The sequence below is a fragment of the Liolophura sinensis genome, chromosome 8 (assembly GCF_032854445.1).
Source record: "Liolophura sinensis isolate JHLJ2023 chromosome 8, CUHK_Ljap_v2, whole genome shotgun sequence".
NCBI classification, from domain to species: domain Eukaryota; kingdom Metazoa; phylum Mollusca; class Polyplacophora; order Chitonida; family Chitonidae; genus Liolophura; species Liolophura sinensis.
In genome coordinates, this window is record NC_088302.1 from 17,726,342 (window position 1) to 17,750,676 (window position 24,335).

The 24,335-nt window shown below is 40.7% G+C and overlaps 1 protein-coding gene across 1 annotated transcript; it reads right to left on the reverse strand.

Annotated features, from left to right (window-relative positions):
• Positions 1–262: 262 nt before the first annotated feature.
• LOC135472297 (regulator of nonsense transcripts 1-like) lies at positions 263–23,581 on the reverse strand. The gene is made up of 24 exons (XM_064751741.1): positions 23,239–23,581; positions 20,445–20,584; positions 19,211–19,300; positions 18,530–18,739; positions 17,976–18,114; positions 17,167–17,240; positions 16,639–16,811; positions 15,324–15,422; positions 14,317–14,425; positions 13,564–13,771; positions 12,620–12,766; positions 11,894–11,982; positions 11,295–11,409; positions 10,622–10,765; positions 10,231–10,444; positions 8,821–8,938; positions 8,019–8,175; positions 7,379–7,521; positions 6,219–6,393; positions 5,156–5,246; positions 4,325–4,480; positions 3,197–3,321; positions 2,478–2,594; positions 263–1,456 (listed from the first exon to the last, which is right to left on the reverse strand). The coding sequence occupies exons 1-24, from the start codon at positions 23,419–23,421 to the stop codon at positions 1,337–1,339; spliced, it is 3,336 nt and encodes a 1,111-aa protein (XP_064607811.1). The 5' UTR covers positions 23,422–23,581; the 3' UTR covers positions 263–1,336.
• Between the last annotated feature and the right edge of the window lie 754 nt (positions 23,582–24,335).

Sequence of the window (24,335 nt, forward strand, 5' to 3'; positions counted from 1 at the left end):
GGAACATTCTACACAGGCTATACAGCAACATACAAGCCAGGGATTGCAGTATATGTGATCTTTGAAAGCTTACAATGTCGGCTGTAAGTTACCTGACTGGTTATAAAGATGTAAGCAAGACTGGTCACATAATTCTTTGGACTGGTCACATAATTCCGTGGACTGGTCACATAATTCCGTGGACTGGTCACATAATCAAACGAACTTAACACTTAAATCAATGGACACATCTCATGTCTGAGAAAAGGCTGCTGCTTCTTAATGCACATCAGACTTTGATGGCCTTCAATTTCTTAACATTCGGAGAGAATAACAAACAACATCCGAGATCAGTCGGATGGACGACTGACATGCCTGTTGTGAGCTTAGTGTAAGAGACACCATATAATAAGTTACAGACAATTCTAGTCTTCCCTCCAGCATCCGGGCGAAGCCATCAATCACCAGTGGTGACATTCCGTTCACTCCTCCCACTTTCCTAACCATGTTCATCAGCATTTTAGTCAAGTCAGTCCTGTCATTTCAACCATCCTCACCCAGGGGGGAATTACATGTATTAACTGACATATGAGGCATATAAAGTAATTCTAAAAGAAAACAAGATACTCAAACAGCTTGTCCCATCTCCTTGTCCCATAGCGTAAAAGTCAATTCTTTTCTTTTTCAAGAATGACAAAAACAAACACCTTTATTATCTGCACAGGCTGATGACTCAAGCAGGCAAACAACATATCAGATGTAAGTGTACCAAGTTAATATTGTTATGATCTCTTTGTCCCATTTTTTTTTCCCCTAAGCTTCTCGGGAAGTTAATCATGAGTGTATCATGGGATACATTAGGGTTTCTCTGCTGGAACCCTTGCCATGTGTCCCTTGTTTTGGGGCCCTCAACGCCAGGGAAGGGGGTGCTGGTAAACATGTCTGCTGGATACAAAATTGAACTCCTTCTTCTCCACTCTCCAGGTGAAAGATACCGCTCAGCTCTCCATCTTTATTTGTCACGGCTGATGTCGTCCACGTTTGTCTACCCACCATTCACATTGGTGCCGCCTGCCGCCCGCACCAGAGCGCTATCAGCATCGGCGCTGTGCGAGGCAAACTCCCCCTGGTGAGCGACAGTTGCCTGGTGATAAGGACGCGGGCTTGTGCACCTCGCGACGTGGCTGGTCATGGGGAGGTAACTCTCCTCATCTCACCCTCAGCGATGGCGGCTCTTGCTGGATCACACTCGCTGGACACCTGCCAATCTATGTATCTTTCCTGGCGGACACTGGTGGAGCTCTCATCATGTTTTCTCCTAAAGCCTTTCCACAGTAGGATGTTGGCAAACCTCTGTCTAATTGAAGGGCCCCTGGGACAGCTGAGAGGCGTAGAACAGGCGGTCTCCCTGATAGGTGGAGTCCTGGGACAGCATACCATCCGCCTGGGACTTAAAGTCATCCCCCAGATAACTGTCCTGTAACCACACAAAAACAACACATCTAATTGTGCACTATCCAAAACCTTGTTAACGGGAAGTTCAGTTCAACACAGAATAATAGAAGAGATGAGCTGCTCCAAAGGCAGATGAAAGATTGGTTGACTGAATGCCATGCTCATGGATTTTTCATTTATATCATGGACGGAGGAAACCGGAGCGTCCAGCGTAAACCATCAACCTTTGACAAGTTAGTGACAAGTTTATCTATAGGTGACAATACAGGGATTGCTTTCACACGACTAAGTTGTATTCATCATAACTTTTTTTTTCATGCAAAATGCTATCTAGGCTGTAATGCCATAAGGCAACCTGATTAACGAGAAAAATTATGAAAAGTTCCTTTGTGAAAGTAGACCCAGATTCATAATTGTGGAGAAGCTTTCTTCATTAGATACAAGACTGGTCAAATGGCTCTATTGCCGATAAGGCCCCTATGAATAGTGAGAGAAAGGAAATCTAGCAATTCCCCGTCAAAGGCGGGTAATTAGTGAGTACTTGGTGTTTAACATTGTACTTAACAATTTTTCAGTCATATGACGACGAAAAAATCCTTAGAATGCATGTAATGTGCCTCCTTGTTACAGGATGGATTTCCACCGCTCTTTTAACTACTTCACTGCTGTTTCACTGAGATGCCTTACCGAAGGCAAGTAAACAGCACCGCCCGAGGCATTATACTGATACGGGTCAACCAGTAGTTGCACTATCCCCTTCATGCTGAATGCCAAGCGAGGAAGCTGAAACTTCCTCTTTTAAAATCTTAGGTATGACTTGACCCAGGACTGACCCTGGATCTACCACTCCCGAAGCAGACGCTCTACCAACCGTGCTAGCGGGGGCGGTAAGGCGGGTATTAAACGAAAGAAACAACTGAAAGCTCAGAACAGGTTTAATAATTCAGTTTTGTTAAAACTGAAAGAACCTCCCAAGGCAAGAATTGTGCAACATCGAATTAACAGGACTACATGTATGAATCAGTGCAAACAAGTCCACTTACCTGAGACAGTTCTGGCTGAGAAAGGCCCGTTAGCCCTGGCTGACTCATCTGGAAAGGCTGGCTCATTGACATGTGGCCCTGTGTCAGAGGGCCCTGTGAGAACGGCTGAGAGGCATCCTGTCAATAGATGTATGTACACGTAATACAATGATTGGCAACACCCAGCATGCACAGACAACGCATCCAGGCATTAGTCTCGACTTTAAAGTCAGTCTGTCTTGTTTTAAAGACTGATACTTGTATTAAATTTAGCTGACATGCGTTTTAACTTTTAACATACTTCCAGACAACCACAATCCTGCTGTCAAAATGTATACACTTAAAGCAGGACACCACCACTTATCACATGACTGCAGCCTGTTGACCACAAAAATAGCTAGACAAAGTGTAAATATTTTCTATATAACTGCAGTCCACTGATTATGGATGGGGGTGGCAACCTATACAATGATTCTGAAATGAGACTATGCCCAATTTGCTTCCAGGCTTGAGACCGGGTTAGTTGTACTGTAAGTCTTTATTTGATGAATGCCACTACATTTCATTCCATTCTCAATGACGTCACAGAAAGATTAACAGTTTTGAAAGTCTATGGATGCAGGCATTTGGGAAACAAAAGTGAATATAAACAATAGGTCAAGTGATAAATAAGTCATAGTATGATCACTGACCCTGCTATAACCATTGCTTTAACAACACAATTGTAAGCAGTGTCCTACCTGGCTGGCCTGACTCTGGGAGCCGTAATTCACATGTGGGTTACCCTGGGGCTGGGTGTTACTGTAACGAGGAGGCTTTTGCCTGCGCCCAGGGGGTCCTCTGCTGCGAGGAGGCCCGCGGTTACCTGAGGAGAGAGCAGGAAGATACAATCAGGCTCAGCGTAAAGCAGATTGAGAAAAAAACAAAAATGATTGTAGCCAGACTGTTGCATGGGGGAAACTGATTTGTGCCAATTGCCATACTTAAAGTGGCAGAGAGAGCGATATTCACACATGCAACCTCATTTAATAGTCAAGGGCCAGACAGTCAAAACAAGCCAAGGGCCACTTCCACAAAATTTCATAAGTTACATTCCTCGTAACTTTTTTTTTGTAAAAGGCACTGTCTAGGATATAGTGCCATAAGGCAAAGAGAAAAGCTACGAAAAACTGATATACAAAATTTTGTGAAACTGGGACCTGCACTTTAACCATCTCAAATGGCAGGGGGTATACATACAATGTAGGCATCTGTAGGTATTTCCTAGTTTAGGGTACTGAAATTGGGGATCTCTGGACAATGATGCAAAATAATGCAATTAGGCTCCTGTGACAAATACACAAATGTTTCTCTGATTAGAGTATCGCCTTTGCAACTAGAAACTTCTGGACCCAACTGGAAACTTCTGGACCCAACTGGAAACTTCTGGACCCAACTGGAAACTTCTGGACCAAACTGGAAACTTCTGAACCCAACTAGAAACTTCTGGACCCAACTAGAAACTTCTGGACCCAACTGGAAACTTCTGGACCCAACTAGAAACTTCTGGACCCAACTGGAAACTTCTGGACCCAACTAGAAACTTCTGGACCAAACTGGAAACTTCTGGACCCAACTGGAAACTTCTGGACCCAACTGGAAACTTCTGGACCCAACTAGAAACTTCTGGACCAAACTGGAAACTTCTGAACCCAACTAGAAACTTCTGGATCCAACTAGAAACTTCTGGACCAAACTGGAAACTTCTGGATCCAACTAGAAACTTCTGGACCCAACTGGAAACTTCTGGACTATGATTCACAGCAACCATTTACTTCACTACGACATTTTGTGTTCTTAAACCATCTGATGGAGAGTGACGAACATACCTTGCTGCATGGGCTGGGTAGGGAAGGGCTGCTGTAAGGGAGGCATGAACATCCCCACAGGCACGGGCAGGTTAAGCCCGCTGGCAAACCCTCGGTCTGGTCCTATGAACCCTAGCTGGTCGTGGGTTCTGATCAGTGGCTCTCTGTATGACACCCCTACACACAGGCAAACAAACACAAATGTCATTTACATTGATGACTAAGGCCAAAAACTGTAAATCATGTAGGAACTAGATTAAGACATTTTTTCAAAATATAACATTACTTATTTCTTTACTTTTCATGTACAAAGAAAAGTTTACTTAGGTGTAATGTATAAATTCCACATTATAAATTTGTTGTGTTGCCCCCTAATAGGGGAATTTCAGGTTCAAACTTGTTTGTTGCTTGTAAAAAAAAAACTTGTAAAATAAGTCCCACTGCTTCATGTAACTTGACAAAATGCTAGACAACTTCTATTGACATTAATTCACCGATCACCATGCCTCACCGTGTTCTGGAAGCACCAATGACATCACCGTCCTTCACAAAAATTCAACTCCTCAATTATCTTGTTCTTCTAATATAAAGGACCGTTTGTTCATAGTTTAGTTAAAGTAATAAAAAACATAGTTGCCTAACATTTTTCACAGCTCAAGTAGGATGTTTACTTTCAGCGACAAAAGACTTCAAACTTGAAACATCTACTGTGCATCTCAAGACAATGCCAAGGTTAAATATCCTGGGCACACTTTTAGACAAGCCCACAAAACAGATATGACGGTTGCAGAAAAGGCAGAAGCATTCAGTGCATTGGTGAGCATGACCCTCTAGAATCTGAAGTGTTCTTACCTCCGTTCACCTGAGAGGAGCGGTCATACATGCTGCCCGGAATCATCAGCTCTCGGGCATCAAACATAGTGGAGCTCATGAAGCGACCACCCTGAAGGAAGAGTAAACATATCACATCATTTATTTTATTTGATATAACATTTCACTTATACGACGGTGGCGGCCAGCATTATGGTGGGAGGAAACCGGACAAAGCAAGTTGTTGGATGAACTCACAGTGACCGCACTGGTTAGAGGCTCCTTGGTCATTGCACGGCACTAGCATGCTAACCACATCAATCCATTGTTAATAAACTGGGCTAAACATATTTAGGTTAACATAAGTTCAGTGGCTGTCCAGTTTATCTGAGGAAGAACCAGGAATGCCCAGAGTAAACCACCAGCCTCTGGCACTAACTTGACAATCCTCCTGACCTAAAGGCAAAGCCGAAGCAGATTTTAGCCTGCAAGTTCACTGGTCAGAGGTACATCAGAGGGACAAATGGTTTACTTGTGGTACAGTAACTCATAAGAAAATACCAAAAATCCCACTAAATTGGCCACATGTACATAGGAGGTTTTGATGCAGGAAAGAACACTTCACGCCTACATTTAGGTGAATAATTCATTGATCAGTGAGTGTACACTTTTGCATCTTGAGAATCAACTCACAGTACAAGATTCATTGAAACTAACACTAGTTCTACACTGAAGCCTGCTGCTATTCAAGAAGGCCACAAAGGCCTTGTCACACTGAAGACTGCCTTTCACAAGTATTTATTTATATGATTGGTGTTTTATGCCATACTCAAGAATACCGGCATTTCACCTATACAACAGGGGCCAGAATTATGCGGAGTCCAGAGGAACCCCACAATCATTCACAGGTTGCTCGCAGATCTTCCCACGTACTGGAAGCAGAGAGGAAGCCAGTATGAGATGGACTTGAAATCACAGTGATTGCGTTGGTGATAGGTTTCTGTGTCATTAAGCTGCACTGGCACTCTAAACCACTACTCCACAAAGGCCCTTGGCCACGGTTTTTCAAAAGAACACTGTGTTTAATGTTGCTGTGCATACTCACTGGGTTGGTGGTGTTGATGAGTTTGCGAGGTTTACTGAACTGAATGAGGCTCTCCTTCAGGTTGTTCAGAGGTCCTTCGACCAAACATTTCTGCTCCTTGTAATGGGTTAGCAGGTGATTCCACAATGGCTGCTTGGACAGAACCTTGGGGTTCCCAACAACAATAATGCCATACCTGTGAGGAGAAACAAGACTGGTCTTTAAATGCCTCACATGGAGTAATGTTTTCCATATGTCTCACAAGGAGTATTATCCGCATCAGACAAAATATTCCGCTTTTCATTGGACAACAATGGTCATGTGGGGTACACATATATTCTTGAATCCTGCAGACGACATCAAATGTGTCTGCTGAGTAGGTTATCTTTGTTGGGTTGTGAATACAATGGTTACATTGCTGAAGCGATTCACCTATACATCGATCTTTTGCACTGAATTCATGGGTTTTTCCTCGATAAATTGGCTACATGGTTACTCAGTAATAGGATACGCAAATATGTGGTGTCAGTGACCCTCATATTGGGCTTGGCTGACGCCTGATGCCTTGGTTGATGCCTCAGCTGATGCCTGACGCCTCGCCCAAAATGAGGATTATTGACACCACATATTTGCATATCCTATCACTGAGTAACAATGTAACAAATGATATGAGAAAGCTTCAAAGTTTCTTTAAAGTTATTTTAAGAACAAGTGCATTTTCATAGCAACCACTCCCTCACCCCTCCGCCCCAAGAACAGTATCCATATCATTTAACCCTCATTCTATTCTACTTATTATTTATAGGTTGATGATTTTAAATTTTAATTATTTGTAACTGAACAGGTTTATGCAAATTTTTCAGTTGTGGAACTACACAAACTTATGGGGACCTCATGCTTGACATCTGTATGACGTTGTGTGTTACTGTTGTGGGATGTACAAATGCAAAAGTTTACTATTTGTGTATTACGACATCATACATTAGACCTCAGATTGGAAGGTCATGAAACCAAATGTTTTTGTTTTATTAAAACGTCATGGACCCGGGATCACATTTTGGGTGTGAAACAAGAAAAATATGAAACCCAAAGCAATTTTTACCAAGGTGAAATAATAATTTTATCAGTGCAGAAAGTCTTTATATTTCAGCTTTATATAAAAAATAACCCTTTCATTTTACCTAGCTCTGGTCAAGGCCACATTCAGTCGCCTGGGGTCATTCAAGAATCCAATCCCTTGATGTTCGTTAGAACGGACACATGACAAGATGATGAAGTCTTTCTCACGGCCCTGGAAGGCATCCACACTGGCCACTTCTATCTCCTGAGGAATAAAAGAACTTTACTTGTTAGCCCATATCCAAGGTTACTGTTTCTCTACAAAGTCCTAGTATAAGTGTTTTATGCTGAACGGTGGATTATTTTGCCTCTTTCAAATTTATGCTTAGAGGAAACTGCCTCAGCATAAACTATAATTCCACCTATATTTTCACTAAATGACTGCTTAGTGATCACAAATTTTAGAAAATGCAACATGTGATAGATGACCCAAAATTTTGCTCCAATTTTTACAGGCAAGCACATATCACAAAATGTTACTTTTGGTGCACAATCCTTTTTCCACTTGGATATCTTCCTATCTCGTAAGCAAACCATCAAAGATAATCATAAAATCAACAGAGCTCTCAGAATCGGGCAAAAAATGAGCAACATAGTCACTGACGAAATTTTAGATCATTTACCCATACATGCTACACAGGCACAAAGTTATGCACAAAAAAATTACAAAAGAAGTTATGCACAGGGATTGTTCAAACCAACCTGATACAGAAGCTTGTTGAGTCCACCACTGTACTGCATGTACTGTACCAGATATGACCTCTGACCCTCATAGGGTGTGATGATACCAATCTGCTCAGGCCGGATCCCAGAGCGCAGGAAACGTGTTGCGATCTTCTCTGTGTTAGCAGCTTCAGTTCTGTCAAGCAAATGTCAACAACCCTCATAATCTGTGAAAGTTTATTATTCTTCGATTAACATTCCACATTATGCTTAGGCAAAAATCATGAACGTTTCAATCGTAAAGTTTTTCAAGCACCACCCACTGATTCCCAATTGCAACAGGAAATTTCATACCATATCCACCTGAATTTCACTCTTGTAATTTTGACAATAAGATGGTGTGACAAACACCATCTCACGCATACGAACTGAATTGAGATCACGTTTTTACCAGCTGGGAACACATCATGAGGACCTAAGTTCATCAGTTGTGAAAACTTCAGATAACTGAATGGTTGATTCTCGAATAATTATTGGATTATTTCATTTACAAATTTGTGGACAACTCTCATGAATGCTGCCACACCTCAGGTCACACCTCTTGTATCCATACTATCTTTTGCAAATATGAGAATAAGACTTCAATCTGATTATTAGATGTTTTTAATACTGCTTTTCAACAAACCTCTCCCAGGGTTCATCTAACAAGACTCACCTGTTCAGGTAAGTATAAGACTTCTAAACAACCCTCTCCCAGGGTTCATCTAACAAGACTCACCTGTTCAGGTAAGTATAAGACTTCTGAACAACCCTCTCCCAGGATTCATCTATTATGACTCACCTGTTCAAGTAGGATGTACCAGAGCTGGAGATCTCCTCTTGTCCTGTGGTTGTGTAGAAAAACATAGGCTTCTCTGCCTGAGGCCAGGGGATATCCAGTCCCTTCTTCACACGTTCAGCTGGAAACACAAGTCAGCAAATACAATCAACACTTAACATAGAGAGGCTATACTGGAGATTTTGAGGAAAACATACAAAAAAAATATAGCTATGAAGTTATATTTATTTATTTATTTGACTCAAGAATATTTCACTTATACGACTGCAACCAGAATTATGTTTGGAGAAAACCTGGCAGACCCCGAGGGAAACCCACGACCATCCACAGGTTGTTGGCAGACCTTCCCACGGAGGCCCTCTATATAATAATATGAATTTAAGACACAATCTTGACTTCAAAACACAAGTAGCTATGTTAAAACATACACACATGTAACTGTATGAGCTGGTTAAGAAATGCAGGCGAGGATCAGCAGTGTGGCACACTCAAATGGTTGAATATTACGAACAATAGTGTGAGTGAGTGAGTGAGTGCTGGGGATTTAATGTCATACTTAACAAGAACATTGAAGAACACTTGGCGTTAATATATCAGTGCTCAGCACAGACCACAGAAGCAAAATACATTATTACACTGTGATGCGAAACCATCCCTGAGTAATCTGTTATCCAGTAGAAAGTAACAGGATCACTACTGAATCCTGAGGATCTAATTTGAAAACTAATATTCCACACTGGCTAACATAGCATTTACCAATTTCTTTTGCCTTTGAGTTTGTGCCATTCTCAGAACTCATGACAGCTCTCAAATTTGTGCATTGTTGGATTGACATGGGATAATGGATGGATCCAACACATCTGATGTCCCACCACCCCCATCTTGTGACAACATTACTTTTCATTCCCAGTGAAAGCAATGGGAACCTGTCAAATGCCTGGCAGTAGGACTTTGACGCCATTTTAATGACGTCAAACCTTTGTTTCTCGGCTCATCATTATGACATCACAAAAAAGACAGAACGACGTTACAACAGAATCTAATACACTGTAACTTTGTAGACGCTGCACAACAATAAATTTTGACGTAACAATAAATCGAGGTTCTGCTTCACACTAGCGCCGCCTTAAGGGATTAAAAAATATGCTGGCTTCCCATTGTGAAATCATGAAAGATTGAATAACAATGTGTGGGACATTTGGTTGACCTATTTGCAACAGTATTGCTTATGACTGGTCAATTGCATGTTTTTGATTGACAGTTCAGAAAGGTCTATTCATACCGCTTCCAAATTAAAAATCTGAGAAAACCTAAGCTTAGTGCCTGTATGTTGTGGAGCAAACCACTAGTGTCTACACAACATCAAGTCCTAATGAACCTGTCAACCACAGATTTACAAGTCCAGTAACATACCTGCTGTGACACCATTCTGCAGGGATCCCTCATAGAAGATGTTCGAGGGGAAGTTACTGAGGGCGGGGTGCATCCTGTACTGCACCTGTAGCCTGATTGGTCGGATTCCCAGCACGACAAGTCGCTCAAACAGAGACTGGGAGAGTCCTGCTCGAGCCGCCTTCTTACACATCACCACTGGACCAAGCTGACAGTGGTCACCCACCAGGATCAGCTGAAACAACATACATACTCTACTTATTTTCTTTTCTTAAATACATTTTAGTATTTATGTTTAGCCACTGGCCACAAAATACTTAATATTTTTGCCATGTATAATTGTAAGCTGAAATCCACAGAGTAGTGAAGACTTTGATCATAGGCTCAAATATCACCCCAGCCAACAGCTTACCTGTCTACAGCCTAAGATAACAGGGATCATACACTCTGGCTCTGTGGCCTGTGTGCTCTCATCAATCAGCACACATCGGAACTGCATCTTAGCCAGCCTTGGGTCTCCAGCACCCACACACGTACAACAGATCACATCCGCATGCTGCAGACAGAAACACAAGACACACATATGTAAATACAGCCACAGGTTGACTTATTTCTATTATCCGCTCCATTTCTGTTATGAACACCATTTGTATCATGAATCTTTACATGGGCAGCCAACAATTTTGTACAAGCATAGGTATCATCACTTTGACAAGCTTGAGGCAATTTACTTATTTGACTGTTATTAAATGCTGTACATTTTTCACTTGGTCGTCAATATTTAAGGTTGAGAAAATGAGTACCTGGCATAAACTACAAATCTTTGCAAGTTACAGACGAAACTACCAATATGTAATATTCATATATGCAAGTAAACTAGTTAGACTGAGAAAGCAGCCACATATGTGTCATCAACTTTTTAATGTCTCACAAACGGGAGGATCCATATAATCGCTCTCAAAGCCTGGTACCAAACCCACATGTTATGTGTTGCTACAACTCAAGCCAGTTTACAGGTACATCATTTATGGAGAGCTGAGTATTTCCTCTGTGGGTTGTGTCCGGGATAGATTATCAAGACTTGCCTGTAACAGCTCCCTCTCACACTGCTTCTTCAGGGCCCTGTATCGCTTCTCATCCTGGGAGGATAACTCTCCAGTCTCGTCCTTCAGCTGTTGTAATTTCTGAAGCTCAGGCACACTGTATACAGATACAGGTATTTTATATTTGTAGGTAACAGTCACAATCAATTTTACAGTGATATCAGTATATGTATTAGTAGTCTTAGGTCCAGTTCAACAGTATATATGTTTTCTACCACTCAAACCATGAGCAATTTTTTTTTGAACAGCAACACCAATTATTTATCTTTTTTTGATTGGTGCTTTACACCGTACTCAAGAATATTTCATTTATATGACAGGAACAAGCATTATGGAAGAGTAAAATTAACGCGAATATTAAGTGTAAAGTTTACAGATACTGATTAACAACAAGCTTATCCTCAAGATAGTATCAGGACTCAGGAATTAACCAAGAATGCAGTCCTATATATATCTTGCATTTGAATAAGACTATTCTTTCCGTCTTTTAATAGCTTCTCAACAAATGACCCTCTTCTACTTAAACTGGATTTGACTGGACCGTCATTTTTTGGATTATTTTTCCCCCTGTCACAACTCACCTGTCCATGTTCCTGATCTGATTGTGAAGAGCCAGGAAGGAGACTGGGGAATCAATTGCCTCTCTGCTCTTAGCACAGAGCCGTACAACCTACAAGTAAAGAGGAAAATATAGCAGTCAAACACAACATACATGTATATACATCAGGCAAGGCAGTGAAAAAGTGGTGCCTGTAACAATTTGAAAATAGGCCTCTATGACAATTATTTATTTCTTTATCTGATTGGTCTTTTAGGTCAAACTCAAGAATATTTCACTTATGCGACCACTGTCAGCATCATGGTGAGAGAAAAAACGGGCAGTGCCCGAAGGACACCCATGACACCGCATGATGACAGACCTTCCCACGTACGACTGGAGAAGAAGCCAGCATGAGCTTGATTTGAAATCACAGTAATAGCTGAGAGGCTCTTGGGTCATTGTGCTGAAACACCATATGGCTAGGCCACAGAGGCCCCTCGCTATTACTGCCAGGTTAAAAAAACACCATACGTGTAACGTTACAACCTCTCTGAGATCAGGCCCAGGGCTTGGTTTCACAAAGTACTCTTAACTTCATGTTCACTGAACTACCACAGCAACCAGTACTGTAGGCATTACGTCGTCGTGGTAGTTGCGAGCTTGTAACATTGGGAGAGCTTCGTGAAACTGAGCCCTGGAATACAAATGATCTTCTAAAGACTGAGGACATTTTCAGCTTGACACAGAAGTTTCACAGGAACGTTACCTTCAGTCCAGTGCGGTGTATCTTCTCCGTCAGCTGATCCACAGCAATGTTAGACGGTGCACAGACCAGCACCTGTCCCTGGAGCTGTTTGGACAGATGATGTACAATAGTGGCTGAGGTGACAGTCTTACCTGTGCCAGGGGGTCCCTACAACACCAAGATAGGAGGGGGTCAGATAACTGTAACTCAAGATACATGTACACTCTCCAGCACATGATAAATTCAGTGTAAAACAAAGAGCCAAAATTATTTAATACTGCTATTCTTGGTAGATAGGTGGGTCAGACATATGTAAAAAAAAATTGAAGGTTCTGATCAGAAACTTTGTGACTACACACAAAGAAATTTTATACAATGCAACTCAAAATGATGCTTTCTGAGAGCTTTTATATTTGTGAATGAAAGAAATATGTATGAAAACTCAACTTTCTATTGGTAAACCACCATATTTATATTTAATTTACTCGTTAGTTTTAATACAGCATGATTAGTTTGGGCACCCAACAGTTTGGGAGCCCCGATGTTTTCCGGAAATAAAATGGCTCTAGATATGGCCCTCTGGTCAAAATGTTCACTGTCCTGAATTACAGCCGATTATAATCATATTTGTCAAGTATTGAAAAATGAGCTGCACAACTTTTATGTAAATGTTCTTCATGCTCTATTCATGAGCAAGAGGTCATAAGCCACCATCCTGCCCAACTTCATGTTTCTGTGATACTGGCTTAATCGGAAACCTTTCCAGCCTGGACCTGTTTAGGCCAAAGTCAAGGGGGCCCATCATTCCATTTATGCCTTCCGCTATGCCGATTTTAAAGTAGTACTCCTTTATTACTAGAGAATGACAATCAAACCAGCTTGGACCTGAAGCCCCATTGTAAGGGAAAACATACCCAGCTGACTCAGTAAAGTGCACAAATCTTCCAGGCATAGATTCTGCTTACCTGAATTAGACTGAGGGGCCTCTGAAGCACTGTCTTGACAGCGTACACCTGTGAGTGGTTGAGCTCAGGTAAGCCTGGGGCACTGAACCGCTTAGGAAGGGAGCACTTGATCACCACATCTTCTACCTCATGTCCTAACAGGCGGTGGTAGATGTACGCAGACACGGAAGTCTCGTCCACAGCAAACGTCTTCAGAGAAGCCTGCATCCTGTCACAACAAATGCGATGGAGTGAGGGCATAATGATTTACCACTACTGTTATCCGGTGGCACATCTTGCTTCATCTATTTTAACCGCTGCCGAAGTATCATCACTTAAACTTCAACATCATCATCAGAAATAAAGTATATCATAATCAGTATACACAATAGAGAACATCATGACACCATTATAATGCCTCATTAACCTAGGTGTGAAGTCCACAAACTGTCACAAACATCCTAGTCCCACAAATGTCTAGCTCACACTACCTGGTGTCCAGAGGGACAGTTTTAAAAGGCCTCATCAATTTAAATTGTTGATTTACAGATTAAATCTTTATTCTTTGTCTTAGGAAGGTACAAAAAAATCACATCTAGATTATCCCATCAATTTTGTCCTGTTGAAGCCATTTTTTAATTTTTGTACATTCTGTTTCAAGAAAGTCCCTCAACCTCAAGTAATGTGAGACAAATGAGGCTCCTTGAGACCAGTAGAGATCAGACTGAAAACACACATACACACATCCCGGCGTCACAACTACAAACGACTTACCTGTCAAAAGATGTAGATTTCCAGACAAAGTCCACCACAAAGTTGTGAGTACACTCCGCAGGTACTCCTGCATTACTCTTCAGCTCTATTGCCACCTCATCACTGTAGTCTGGGAGGTAGCCTGTTAAGGATTGACTGACTGGTTGCTTATTGCCTAACGCCATACTCAAGAATTTTTTCACTTACACACTTATACAATGGTGGTTTATTTTTTGTACATACCACTACATGAACACTTCATATAATTTGCTGTCAGCGATCTCAGGGAGACAATCCATGCTGTCCATGTGAATGCTTTGTCTGCAACAACACCCATGTACATACTATCACTGTTTCTGTATAATGCACTGCTTGTTTTTAGCTGTGACAAACTAAATGTACCTGTCTGCTGGTCAATCAGTTTGGGGGAAATTTCTTATATCCTCTTTTTCAATATTGGCACAAGACCAAATGTATATAAATGCATTAATCAAGCATCCCAGGTGAAGAATATAATAGATCCGTTTTCATTTTTGTGATTGGGCACAACCAAGATAGCTGAGTTCAAAGTGAACAACATCAAAAGTTCCATTATCTTTATCAATTTTAGCTGTTGATAAAGCTGTTTCCGCCTACTAGCCTTCTAACCATATGTACATGGTGTACAAGTTACAGGACATAATGTTTCCTGTTGCTGTAACACGGTGAACCCAGGCAAGAATTCCTGATCACAACTTGATTCACAGAATTACAATGTACCAAACATATCAGTGACTGTTTAGGTCTATTTACACCCATCTTCCTAAATTTCTCAGGCTACATTCTTTGTTGTCTTTTCTTTTAAAGTGCAAGAGTGCAAGATCAACTTTTTGGGGGATGTTGTAGCCATTGTGAATCTGTGCTTGTAATTACATTCAAGTCCACATAAAAAGCCAAAATGACACACATTATTTTGAATTATTCTCAAAGGCATGTGAACATAACAGCCCACCATTAGCTTTTATCAATAAAATCTCATGAAAGGATACTGTCAGGAATCTTGATGACATGACCAACCCCTGACCAGGGCTTGTGGAGTTCTCCCAGGTATCTCAGTCTCAACTCATCACCATGCATCAGCTTCATCTCTGCAAACATAAACAAACAGGGTCATGCTAACAGAGTATGTAAGACATTTCTGTCCTGATCATAATGAAATGTGGAACACCAAGAAAACTGATGTTCAGTCACACATGACACAACCATGAGACAGCTTAAAATGAATTCTGCTACATAATTTCAGTGTCTGAATGATGATGTACGTTTCTCTTAGAAGAAGGCTGTCATAAATATACAGGTCTGCCAGCAACCTGTGGATGGTTGTGGGCCTCCCCAATGCTCTCCCCAGTTTCCTCCCACCATACTGCTGGCAGCCGTTATATTAGTAAAACATTCTCCAATCAAATAATTAAATAAAAAATAGACAAAGGCTGTTACGTAAAGGAAGATAGCGAAATGCCAGAGACATTGCAAGGTAACAGACTAATCTTGTTAAGTGGAAGCTAGATTTGAATCCATAGCCTCATTGTCTGAATGGGAGACTTAAGGCCCAGCTACATAAAAGGTCCAAATCACAGTAGAAAACATTTTCTTCTGTGAAAGAATGAATAAATGAATGCTTGGGGTTTAATATTGTACTTCACAAGTTTTCAGTCATGACAACCAGGAGTTATTAGGTGTGTGTACATATACAGGGCTCCTTGTGGCAGGGCGAGTCCATGCAGCCAAACTGCTGCCGCCACTCAAGTATCATATTGAAGACACCAGACATGACACCCTACCCAGTCACATTACACTGACACCTGGTCGACCAGTTGCATTATTAACTGACACTGGGCCAACCAGCCCTGTTTGTTTGCTCTAACCTCTCAGTGCTGAGCACCAAGTGAGGAAACAACCAGTACCAGGTTTAAAGTCTTTGGTATGACCCGACCCGGGTTGATAGCAGGTCTTCCGACTTCAAGGTGGATGCTCTATCCATTTTGTCTTCTGTGACGCTGCAATGACTGTGTACTTCATGAGCTCCTCGTGAGCTGTTTTATACGCACGTATACACTGATAGTTGTAACATGATAAAGGAAAGAATGAAAAATTTTATAGCTTTGAGGCTGGAACGAGATTTACGAGTTCCCCACTGAATCAGTCTAGACTGCTCAATCAGCCAGAGCCGGTTTCCAGTTAACAATTTATGTCTGTCTACATATATGTCCTGCATCAAACTACCATGTACAGCTATACGGAAGACAACATGGAAAAGACAAAAATGGACAGATCTACATTGTGACGAGACGAGCAATGTGTTACCTTCATTAGCTTTGGGCAACTGGAAGTAAGCAATCCTCTTTTTGTTGAGTCCCACGTCCCATCTGACCACGATATTGTCCTGGGTTTGCGACTCCTTCAACTTCTTGTCGTAGTCTGCTTCCAGCTTCACCAAGGGCCCAAAGATGTTCTGGTACTGATACGCATCTTCATATCTGAGGATGAATGAGAGCAGAAAAGGCATAGATGCATGTATAACATCAATACAATAGAATGAGAATGATTATTTTTTTTATTTAATTATTTATTTGATTGGTATTACATTGTGATCGAGAATTTTTCACCTACATGAGGGCACAGAGGTTTTTATGAGTGGAGGAAACCCCGAGTGCCCCGGAAAAAAAATAAATAAATAAAAACCAATTTCTATCAAGTATAACAATAAAGGACACATGAAGCTTACTGAAGGATATTTATAGAGTGTATGTACATAAGGAACCACCCAATTATATCACAATGAAATGGTGGACTAATTTGCAGAAACAAATTGTGAGATTACTAGTAACTGACCTCAACAACACCTGTTGGGGCTCCTCATCTACACCGGGTTTCTCCAAATCTTCTAACTTGGCATCAGGATTGTCCTGAAATATCAATGTGACATTTTCTCACGGTCAAAAATTACCAATTATCAAATATGTTGCCAATGAACCACAAACACAAAATTACCCTCACCAGGTCTTCATCTATATATGTACTAATAAAATACTGGATAATACACTCTAGTTCATAAAGCTAAACTTTATGAAGGCTTCACTAGTTCATTTACTTGAAGGGAGGACAAGAAAAACCAATGACATAAACAAGAAGATAATTGCCTGCTTTTCCTTAGGAGGATACAAAATATACCAGCCCCCAGGATCACAAAGCGATCTTTTAATCATTCCATTTGGCATGTTCCTTTCCGTCATTTTAGCTGAAATTTGATGCACACTAACTTGCCCAATTTTACATTTTCAAAGCAAATATTTTGATCTTGTTGAGAAATAATAATTTTAAAGTGATTTGAAATTTTGAGTCCAAGATCGCTTCATGATCCCGGGTCAGAACATTGCTGAAACAACATATAGCTAAATAGGCTACGTGCAATAAACATTTAGCCATCTTATTTAGTGCCCCTACACCCAAGTAGGCTACACTATTAATTTCAGTTACATGTATATAGACATTGTATTTGTAGACATGGGACAACCAAGTAGAGCCCAGAAAACCCACTGCTAATTTGTCTAATTTCACCCATTATGGTGCCTCTCCTGTGGCTTGGTTGGCATGAGCATACAGGGAGATTCTACCACGTGCTACCCAGCATGATGACCTACCTTCCAGAGCTCCTCCAGCTTGTTGATCTGCTGTGCAGTGATTTGTCTTGCTCTCAGCTGCTCATGGTCAGCAGGTACCTTGACCAGCCACGGTAAGAACTGCCGGTCTTGGATCAGGGGCTGCCACTGGCTAGGATCCCTGCAGAGTAGATGATGATATACACGGAAGGTTTGTCTTTGGCATGATCGCCCTCCAGAAGAACAGTACTGGTGTTCAATTATATGCTCTTATATGCCCTCCACGCTCAATGAAGCCATATATTATTGGTTTGACAAATCAAGGATAAATGAGTCGTATACATAGCAGTTTTATGATTTCATCACTCTTTTATTAAATGTTGCTCAATTAAACTGAGGGAGCTTAGTCTTCCACTGTTGTTTCCTAACTAAGGATTTAATAGCCCAATCATAAAGTAAATTAAAATTTATGTTAATTTGATAATCAACTTTGGTGTTTCACAATATTTACATCAAATTCCCATTCTATCCAATGGAACTCCTTCATTTTCCTGCAAGATTTTCTTAACAAACACTTTTTTTTTCTGAAAACTGACCAGTTCATATCCTTGAGGCTGCTGAGTGTGGCACATGGCTGACGACACAACAACACAACAACGGAGTCAGCCTTGGCAGGGATGAAGCCCAGTAAGAAGACGTTCCTACACCCACAGTTGTAACACTCCAGCACTGTCTCCCCGAGGGGCCCATCTTTGTGAAGGGTCACTTCTTTAGCCTTGGCCCTCACCAAGTGATTAATGATGTGGCTGAAATATGATCAACGTTACTGATGTTACACAGCTAATGGCATATCCTGTACATTACATACTGATTATGACAGGCCAGAGAACCTTCAACATCTAAAATTGAACTTCAAACATACAAGTTACGTGCAAACATGCTGGCTATTTTTTTTTTATGTATAGCATGTACAAAATTAAGAATTACATTATTATACAAACTTTTTTTCGTATAAGTTTTTGAGAGAGCTCTTGCAACTACATGAAAACAGGAGTTTTTCGATTAACCATCCTCTTAACGTTCAATTTAAATTCAATTTGACCATCAAAAATTACAAGCTACATACTGTCCATCCAGCCAGATCACATAATAAACCTATTGAACAATACTGTGAAGGAGCTTACCCACAAAATACTAACCAGGAACAGACAAAACAAAAAGCACTGATTTCAAATACAAAACATAACAAAGCTTAATAATAAACTGTTTCCACCTACCTGCCAGATGTGTTACCTCGGCCATTACAGAACCACTTCTTGGTTGTGTTACAAAAGACAACACTAGCTGGATCATGCACTCCACAGTATCTAAAACGACAAAAGAGGGCATTGTCTTCCATGTACCACAATTCCTCAATCTATTTGCACATAAAAGAGCAACTTTCAGTGGAATTCATGCTCATTTTAAATTAGATTTTGGAGACAAAACTACATTGGTAGGAATGGCCAATCGCAGAGCTTCACAAAAAATATCATTTTATCGGTCTACTCAGAATAATGGCTTCAGAATGTGCTTAAATTAACACCGTGCAAACGTTGAAGAATTACAGTACCCTAAAAACATGATCCACCTTTACAAAGCTATCACATGATCAGGTCAAGTTCATCTAAAACAGTCGCTTATCTCTTCACTTCACATTTCATGAAGCAATAATTGGTCAGTCATAAGTGGTTGTACAATTGACACTATGCATGTAAACAGGTCTTGACATGCTGTTGTTGCATATATAGATGTTTATTAACAAACTTTTAAACAATTGAGCACTGGGTTTGACTGGTCATCATTTTGAAGGATTTTAATCTTTTAGTACATGCTGAACCTAACTTATTTTTTGGGGCATTCTTTTTATTTATTTATATATTTATTTATTTTATTTGATTGGTGTTTTCCGATAGCCCCCACGGCCACTGAAGCCCTAGGCATTTTTTTGTTCTAGCACATGTATCAATATGTACATGTATGTCAAAGGTATTTATTAACTTAAATTAATTGGTGTTTTATGCAACACTCAAGAAAAATTTCACTTATATGATGGCGGACAGCATTATGGTGGAAAGAAACCAAGCAGAGCCTAGTGGGGGAAAAAACATGACTGTTTGCAGGTTGCTGTATGTCCAAAGTATTTATTTATTTATTTATTTATTTGATTGGTGTTTTACGCCGTACACAAGAATATTTCACTTATATGACGGCGGCCAGCATTATGGTGGGTGGAAACCGGGCAGAGCCCGGGGGAAACCCACGACCATCTGCAGGTTGCTGGAAGACCTTCCCACTTACGGCCGGAGAGGAAGCCAGCATGAGCTGGACTTGAACTCACATTTATGTTATAAATGCATGTAGAGGAATGAGAACAGGCATATCTGAAGACACCGCAAAACTAAACTGTCCCTCTTACCAAGATGTAAGCTTCTCAACATGTAGCACAACAAAAGGTTATGTAATACTTACGAACAGGCATGTTTGGGGAGATCTTTCATATAAAACTGATCTTCCTCATCTTCTTCAAATGTCAACTCCCCAACTCCCTGGTTAATTGCATTGAAATTTTTATCCAGTCCGTTCTGCAAGGAGATGTCAAGCCCATTGACCTGTAAGGAAAGAAATTACATAATAATGAATAATAGCATTTAAAACAATTTCTCAAATATTTGCAAAAATTACAACAGGTCCATCATGCAGGCCAAAAATTGCACAAAATTTGGGCATTCTGACTTTTAATCTAATATTAAGGCAGAATTAAATTTAACCAACTGATAATTAAAAAAATTGCCAAGATGGAAGAGATATATATACTTGAGTGAAATTACTCTATTTCACCTAAAGCTTAGCATTTTCCAAATGACACATTCTTGCTTGATACTGATTGATTCATCAGCCTTATATTGGCCACTTGAGCGTTCAATCATTAATATTAATACTTTTCTATTAATATTTTATGCAAATGCATTATCTTTATCTAAAGTATGCACATTATGACACGTATGACCAGCTACTCTAATAATGAATGATGAGTATAAGTCCACGCCAAGCTTAACCAAGTCATTGTGTCCTGTGTCCCTTGCCTAGAGGTGGCTGTTACGTAAATAGAGTGTTAAGAGCAGCACATGCGCTGTGTTACAGAATCAGATGGTACAAATACTGGTGGGGGCCTAGTTGGCTCAGTTGGTTAGCGTGCTACCGCAGCGTTATGACCCAGGAGTCTCTCACCAATCCGGTCGCTGTGAATTCAAGTCCAGCTCATGCTGGCTTCCTCTCTGGCTGTACGTGGGAAGGTCTGCCAGCAACCTGCAGATGGTCGTGGGTTTCCCCCGGGCTGTGCCCGGTTTCCACCCACCATAATACTGGTCGCCGTCGTATAAGTGAAATATTCTTGAGTACGCCGTAAAACACCAATCAAATAAATAATCAAATATAAATACTGGTGTTAAGTGTTCTGTGTTCCCTCACAGCGTAGAGCATCCTTGATAGTGGATTTCCGACGACAGCAATCTTTAAGCCCTCGTTTAGCACGATTCGAATGATAATGTCAAGATGTTCATGGCATTCCTGCAATTTATGGTGTTTTGGTGCTGTGTTACATTAAGTTAAAAGCTACGTTCACAGAGTGTGACTAGTAAAATGAAAATATGACTAACATGCACTATTTCTTGCAATTAATAGTGTTCATTCCTCACATCATCAGAATATGGCGTGTAAAATAGATTTGTTCATTCTAATTGTTGGATTTCATGAGTCAATACAACAAATTGAACATGTGACGACATTGTGAACTTGTAGAGGAAGTGATGGCTTGAGATGGTGGAATAAGCAACATTCGCAATTCAGGATGCGCACCACTACACAGCAGCAGTGGTCAAATTAGCAGCCAGTCATGGACAGTGCCTTTGAAGTTTGAAGTTGCAGCTGCATTTAATGGCCAATAAAATGGCAATATTTCCAAGTATCACTTTTGGCGTTCTCAGTTTCTCCTAATATAAGTTACTACGAATGGGGACACATTTTCCAATGCAGATTTTCAATGAAACAGACATTTTCATTTGTAGTAACCATGCCACTGCTAGGTTAAAACATAGGCTGTTAAGTGAAAATTAGCACCGAGCTCTTGTGTAATGCAAAATTTTGTGGCCATTCCGATAAAAAAATGGCAGCCTTACGAAAAAGTTCAGTGTAGCACTAATAGCATGTCACTATGGCCTGCTAACTGGGGCCAAAATGTTCCTCTTTTTATTTAGGATCCTAGGTTCCTGAAGTAAGTAGCATATCTTTCCATTTTAGCAGTTAAATATGTGCCACCCATTTCTTCAACAACTGGCTGAAAGCTATAGCTGTATTTAACTATGGAAATGTTCTTGCCTGTGATGACAGGACAAAGTATCGACATCATCACATCAAAAATAAATCTCAGCAAGCCTAGATCTAACAGGCTACTAGTCTGTCATAAAAGTAGCTGTAAGAAAGTTACATCAACGGGACACTCGAGGCTGAGCCACACAAAAGGTCCACATCGCAGGAGAACAAGTTGCTTGTGTACTGGAGTTTTATGAGTTGTGACATAATAAAGGAAGAACAAAACAGGTCCTAGCTTTAGATCCTATACGGCCTATGAGAGAAGTTCTCGGGAGTTCCGCGTGGGGGGCATTTGCGCATGTACCTGAATTCGGGGTTAGAAAAAGATTCAATTGGCCCAACACTCATGTGCGAAGGCCATGTACAGCCAAGGGTCTAACCCCAAATTCCGGTATATGTGTGAGCGCCCCCTCATGGAACTCTCAAGAACTCGTATCTCTCATAGGCCCTTACTTTTACAGGCAGGAAGAGTTTTAAGAGTATCCCATTCTCCTTGAGCACATAGTGGTTTGGGTACCAAATAACATAATAACACCATTAGCACGATATTTATCAAGCTGATTCGAGTGTTTAAAAGACAAGGTTGCTGTCAGGTGGGTGAGTGATGTGAATTCAATGAAGGAGACTGGACATGTGAAAAGCGGGTCAGCGATCAACAAATGCATCGACCGAGTCTTAACATCTTCTACTGACTTCTAGCAGAGGAAAACTAATTTATAATTATAAGTGTAGGACTGAACACTGGAAACCTCTCATCATTTATTGCGGCGGTATACGAATGAGTGAATACGCATGCAAACGAGTTGCCTTCAAATAAAATCAGCGGGCAACGTGGTCGAACTCGTGTACAGTTTATTTCCGGTAAGCCACTAAACATCGTTAAAGGTTGTGTTACCTGACTCTGGCTCTGATCTGGGTCGAGTTGAGATGCTTGGGTTTGAGACTGTGTCTGAGATGGTAAAGTAAAGTCGGTAAAATCAAACTCTGAGCCCTGTGTGTCCGCTCCCAACAAATCGGGCTCGTCGGTGTCCAAGAAAGTTAGGGTTTGTGAACTTGGTCCATATGCGTCTACGCTCATCTTGACAGCCCTGTATATCCTGTCAGCAAGTTGTTGGGTGCATAGTCCTTTCGATTACCGGTTGGTCAGGTAAGTAAACAACTTTCACTCGAGCAGCAATAGATTTTCTAACCGAAACTAGCGTTGATCTAACATCCTCCTCGCCATTTCGTTCCTTCTCTCGATGTTGACGTCACTGTCGTGCACATGTTTCGCTGACCGTATTCTTGCACAAACTTTGATGACGTATTACACATGGACAGCAGCTCCATGTGGTTATTCGACAACATCGTAAGTGTGTAAAATGAACTCATCATGCCAAGATTCCACGATGCACGGAATTCTAATGACTTTATCTGAAGTCTGTTAATCTCAGCATGTTTGATTGTCGCTGTGAGCCTGGACTATATGTTTTGTCATCCATCATAATTCGTTAAACCTTTCCACTTAACTTAATTTTGAATGAAACTGAGGACAAACTTTCCCCGGCGGATGTACTTACTTGTAGTAGTTAAAGCTGGAACTTTCAGTGTTATATTAACTGAAGTCTGAAATTTCCCTTCATTTCTAAATCATTGTACTGTAATGTTCTAAAAATATGCAACTACTTGTACAGTACCAGGCCTTAGCGCTTTAGTGGGCCTACGATTAGTTTTACATTATGCCACCTTCGCTCCGATATTTTGATATCACTACAGTAGTGATATCAAAATTCATGTGTCAGATCGATGGTGGTGTCAGTTAGAACTTAAGGCAGTCAGACATGTAGAAATTTATATTGCGTTTCAATGAATTTTACATATTTAATATACCATCTGTACACTATTAATGAATTATGCGGATATATGTGTGACAGTGACATTAAAAAAGTCTTGTCCCCTTACATCTGACTACTATGGGCTGGACTAGTGTGGTACCAGTGTCACTAATCTTTT